Raw genomic sequence first — 5,330 nt, 5'->3', positions numbered from 1 at the left:
CTTCTTTGATTAAATGAAGAAGATTGAGAAAGAATTAATGGCTTAAACTCATGATATAGTCCTAACTAAGCATGAAGATGATTAGGGAATTATCTTACCAATTTAGGAAGCTTGGATCTTGGATTTTGAATTTCTCTTGCCTTTTGAATAGTGAAAAGCCGTGAGCAATGAAGAACAAAGCCTTGGTTGCTTTTGATTTTTGATGAAAATGATTTTACTTGGCTTGGTTGCTTGGTTTTTGTGCTTGTTTTAGTCAATTACCTTCTTGCCCTTGAATTTGTGTGGTTACAAAGTCACCACATCTCCTTCCTTTCTTGTCATGCCTATGTCACCTTGCACATGTCATAATGCTCCCACTTGTCCACACCTTGTGGTTTGATGATGTCACAATCCCTGGCTTCTTGTACAAGCTTGTCTCTTGGTCACTTATTTGTTTTACGGTTCGCTTATCTTTCGTTCTCGTTTATCGTTTGAGGGATCATACCCGGGATCTTATTACTTAGGTTCCCTTAACCTTTCTCAATATATTATATTCCTTCTATGATCCTCTCTTATAATCCTTTAATTTAAATCCTTTTTATCCTGTTACCTTATACTCAATTCTTTCCGTATCTTGTGGATTTCCGGGAAAAATCAAAGTGTTCGGAATTGGATTCTGACGATCTTTACATACACTTATATACCACATAGAGTACTAATAATATCCCATAAGATCAATAACAGAACCCCTACATAGCGTGGCATGAAAAGTTTTCTCGTTCAGCAAAACACTATTCATAAGGGTTTCAAAAATTTCCAAAAATTGGGGTTATTACACTTACTCAACAGAGAACCAGACACAAGGTTCTTGCGAATATCAGGCACATAAAGTACATTCTTCAAAGTCAGATTCTTCCCAGAGGTCATCTTCAGGATCACCGTGCCTTCACCCTCAATGGTAGAAGTTGCTGAATTCCCCATGTAGAGCTTCTCACCAGCATCGGAAGCTTTGAGGCTAGAGAAAATCGCCTTGTCTGAGCAAACATGCCTAGTAGCACCAGTATCAATCCACCATTCACGTGGATTAGAACCGACCAGGTTCACTTCAGAGACCGTAGCACAGAGGTCTATATCACCCATCTCCTTGGAGATATTCTCTACCATGTTTGCTTCTTTCTTCTTGTTGGGCTTCTTGGGCTTCTTGCAGTCAGAAGACCTATGACCAACTTTATCACAGTTGTAGCACTTCCCTTGAAATTTCGACTTCGAAATCCCTCCTTTGGGTGCCAGCTTTGCCCCTTTACTAGAATTAGTCTTCTTGGGCTTGGAGCTTTGAGCATGCTCTACCATGTTTGCCTTCTCAGTGGCAACATTAACTTTCTTCTCGGACCCTCTGTTGTCTTCTTCAATATGAAGTCTAACAATAAGATCCTCCATAGACATCTCCTTTCGCTTGTGCTTAAGGTAGTTCTTGAAATCTTTCCATCCAGGTGGAAGCTTTTCAATAACAACAGCAACTTGGAAATACTCACTTATGACCATTCCCTCAGCATGAATGTCATGAATAATCACCTGCAGTTCCTGCACCTGACTGACCACAGTCTTAGAGTCTGCCATCTTATAATCAGGAAAACGGCCAACAATCCACTTCTTTGCCCCAACGTCCTCGGTTTTATACTTATGGTCAAGTGACTCCCATAAGACCTTAGCTGTTGGCTTCGCGCTGTATACGTTATACAACGAGTCAGACAAACAATTTAACACATAGTTCCGACAGATGTAGCCGGAGTGCTTCCAAGCATCAGCAGCATACACAGTCTGCATGTTACTCTCAGCAGTGAGCAATGGTGGTTCTTCCTTAAGGAAGCGATCCATATGCAACGTGGTCAGATAAAAGTGCATCTTTTGTTGCCAACATTTGAAGTTCGTTCTGTTGAACTTCTCAGGTTTTTCAGCATGTGCAGCAGGCACAGTTGGCATAACAGGTGCAGCAGGCACCACAGGTGGAACAGATGGTACGTGCGTCTGTACTACAGGCGTATGCACACCAGTAGGCACCGCAGGTATGATCGGAGGAGTGAATCCTGCCGATATCTGTTCAAGAGGAACACTAAACTGTCCAATGACAGTGTGTCCCACAGGCACATGTCCCGAAGGCACATGTCCAACAGGCGTTTGACCCCCATCAGATCGTACGATCCGTGCGTTAGGGTTAATCGGCTGCTGGTGAACCCCATCAGATCCAGTGATCTGTGTGTTAGGATCAGCCGTCATGTTCATCGGATCGTTCACAGTTTGGTTCTCCATCGATCTGTTACTCAACAAAACAAGCAGATACCGATGTATCAGTCGCAGATGTATAAAATATAATAGCTTTAAGATTGTGAAAACAATCTGCGATTAATACATATAAATCAAATAAGTGTGTGCGTGAGTAAACGAAATCAAACAGAGAAAGAAAGGATATAACCAAATGGAGATCCTCGAGTCCAGTTGAAACTATCTCCTTAAAGCTATTTCGCCTCTCACCGTATGTGCGAGTCGATAGCCTCCCAGGATAAAACGAGATACCAGTATAATTGATAGATCGAATATACTCTCAGCGAATTTGAACTAAGCCCGAGAACTATCACCGGAATATTGGAAAAATTTAAGACTAAAGAGATCGAGAATGAAAAAGATGACTCTTATTCCCTTGACTTAATAAAACTGATGCCCTAAGACTCTATTTATAAATAGAGGCTTGAAAGGACTTATTTTTCTTTCCAATTTGGTACATGATATTTATAAGAAAAACTAAGGAATAGGTTTGTGCTACTCTCGATGTGGTACAAAACCACTTTTCATATTAAAAGGTAAAACTTTGGAACATCAGTTCTCATTCACATTTTACTCATTTTGAACGTGTAAATATGTGTTGGAATCCCCTCGAAGAGGAGAATACGTTCCAATAAATATACATCACTAACACATAATGTGTCTCACTTATATAAAATTTCAAAATGATTCACAACTTAGTCTAAAATACTAAGTTTGTCCAACAATTACTCCCGTGCTGATTTGGCCACGGCTTTTAAATGTCCGCTATCCATCACTATGCACTAGTTTTCACATTTACATTCTATAAATAGGTAAATCTGGCTTAAACTCAAACTACACAATTAAAGCATGAAACTCCTTTATTTCCTCTTTTGTATGCTTTGGCCAGCTTCATCGGCTACAAGTAATATTAGTACTACAAAATATAATTCCATCTATAGTTTCGGTGACTCCTTGGCTGACACCGGAAATTTCTTACTTTCTGGTACCCCTCCATTTTCGGTGATCGGAGACCTACCTTACGGTGAGACGTTTTTCCAACGAGCAACTGGTCGATGCTCCAACGGGCGTCTCATAGTCGACTTTTTTGGTAAGCATCATGTAGTCTCTTTCATTTTACGAAACATGACTATGCATTCGAATGTTAGGCATTTTTTATTTTAACATTTTCAAATTAATATAGCTGAGGCATATGGATTACCTTATCTACCACCGTATCTCGCAATTAAGGATGGGTTGAAGTACGAAAATGGAGTGAATTATGCTGTTGCTGGCGCTACTGCGCTTGATGCCAAGTTTTACCAAAACAAAAAACTAGGACATGTTTTGTGGACAAACAGTTCCTTAGGTGTTCGACTTGGCTGGTTCAACAAGTTCAAATCAAAGATATGCACCACCAAACAAGGTAAATTATCCAACATGCATCTATTTCCCATCAAATGATCTTTGTAGTTCACTCTCATGAAAAAACACACACAAATCGACATGGCAATTCAATGAATTTCATTTTAGAACACTATATCGATACATACCCTCCTAATTAAATAGCTAACCTTAGCTATATGTAGTCATGTATGCATGTTCCAATAGTTTTACACGAATATGATTGATTTTGGTGTGAAAGTAGAATGTGACAAGCATTTCAAGAAATCTCTATTTCTCGTGGGGGAGATTGGTGGAAACGATTACAACTATCCATTATTTGGTGGTGCAAGCCCCAAAGAGGTAGAAGCATTAGTACCTCTAGTTCTTGCTAAGATCATTTCAACCACCGGTGTAAGTCCTTTGATCGTTCAAATCAACTTCTCATTTAAAACCTTTAGTGAATAATTTACTTACTGCCCCCATTGAAAATTCTGCAAAAACCGAGTAGATGCTGATAGAGGAAGGTGCAGTTGAGCTCGTTATTCCAGGAAATTTACCAATCGGTTGCTTGCCAGCATACTTGACTGTATTCCTTACACCAGAAAGGAAAGCTTATGATAAAAATGGGTGCTTAAAAGCCCACAATAGTTTTGCAAAGTATCACAACAATCAACTCAAGTCTGCTTTGAGAAAATTGAGAAGAAAATATCCACAGGCTAAGATCATGTACGCAGATTTCTATAATGCAGCTAAGCAATACGTTCACACTCCGCTACATCATGGTGAGTAAACTTATATATTTCCATCCTACCAAAATGATTCCCCGTCTCCTATTTGCAACAATTAATCACACACGATCTAAATCTAACATCCTATAAATTCATAAAAATTGCAATATTTATTTTAAGTCTAATGTTCAGTCGATTGGTTTTCTTCAACACTGTTTTTGAGTCCTTATAAGCAGGATTTACAAACCGAGTTTTAGTAGCATGTTGCGGAGGAGGAGGACCCTTTAACTTCAACAGTACAGCAAGTTGTGGGAACACAGGCTCGAAAGCATGCACAAATCCATCTGCTTATGCAAATTGGGATGGAATTCACTTAACGGAGGCAGCTTATGGTGTTATAGCCAAGGGTCTGATTCATGGTCCCTTTACTTCTCCACCTATGCACTAAATAGTTTAAAATTTTATATATCACAAGAAAAATAGTAATTTGATAGATCTGTCGTCTGCCTTTCTGGTCGTTGTAAGTTGTTAATTGTTGCACGAGGCTTATTTTCACTTTCAAGTCATGTAAACTTTCACGGGCGTAACTACTAAAATAATGGCACAAATTTAAAGATCTCTGTGATCTTTAATGAACGAGGGTTTTCCACTTTTCTCGAATCAACAAGAGAACCGAAGACAATTAGATCTTCCACATCCTAGCATAACATCACTGTTGTTGATGGCGAAATTTCCACATAATTCGTAATGATTGGGGTAAAAATTATCAAAAAATTAGTGTTCTTTGTGTATGCATTTGCAACTTGCCTTTTGGTTTGGTACCCTGTATTAAAAATAACTAACTTAAATCCGTATGATGTACAGTTTCCGTTTAATATTTAATTTTTTTATTTATCACTTTATATTATAATTTTAAATTATTTATATAATATATAATAT

At 38.6% G+C, this 5,330-nt stretch overlaps 1 protein-coding gene across 1 annotated transcript; it reads left to right on the top strand.

Moving 5' to 3' along the window:
* Positions 1–3,122: 3,122 nt before the first annotated feature.
* LOC141678080 (GDSL esterase/lipase At5g45910-like) lies at positions 3,123–5,007 on the top strand. Its single transcript, XM_074484307.1, has 5 exons — positions 3,123–3,388; positions 3,482–3,703; positions 3,926–4,074; positions 4,172–4,445; positions 4,628–5,007. Exons 1-5 carry the CDS (start codon positions 3,148–3,150, stop codon positions 4,837–4,839), a joined length of 1,098 nt encoding a protein of 365 aa, XP_074340408.1. The 5' UTR covers positions 3,123–3,147; the 3' UTR covers positions 4,840–5,007.
* The last annotated feature ends 323 nt before the right edge of the window (positions 5,008–5,330 follow it).

Source organism: Apium graveolens, chromosome 8 (assembly GCF_009905375.1).
Source record: "Apium graveolens cultivar Ventura chromosome 8, ASM990537v1, whole genome shotgun sequence".
Taxonomy (NCBI): Eukaryota; Viridiplantae; Streptophyta; class Magnoliopsida; order Apiales; family Apiaceae; genus Apium; species Apium graveolens.
This window is presented reverse-complemented; position numbering and strand designations above follow the sequence as displayed.

Excerpts from the sequence above, each read along its gene's own strand:
- LOC141678080 (XM_074484307.1), top strand. The coding sequence starts at position 3,148 with ATGAAACTCCTTTATTTCCTCTTTTGTATGCTTTGGCCAGCTTCATCG. Across the intron at positions 3,389-3,481 it reads TCTCATAGTCGACTTTTTTG|CTGAGGCATATGGATTACCT; the intron begins GTAAGCATCATG and ends AAATTAATATAG. Across the intron at positions 4,446-4,627 it reads TCACACTCCGCTACATCATG|GATTTACAAACCGAGTTTTA; the intron begins GTGAGTAAACTT and ends CCTTATAAGCAG.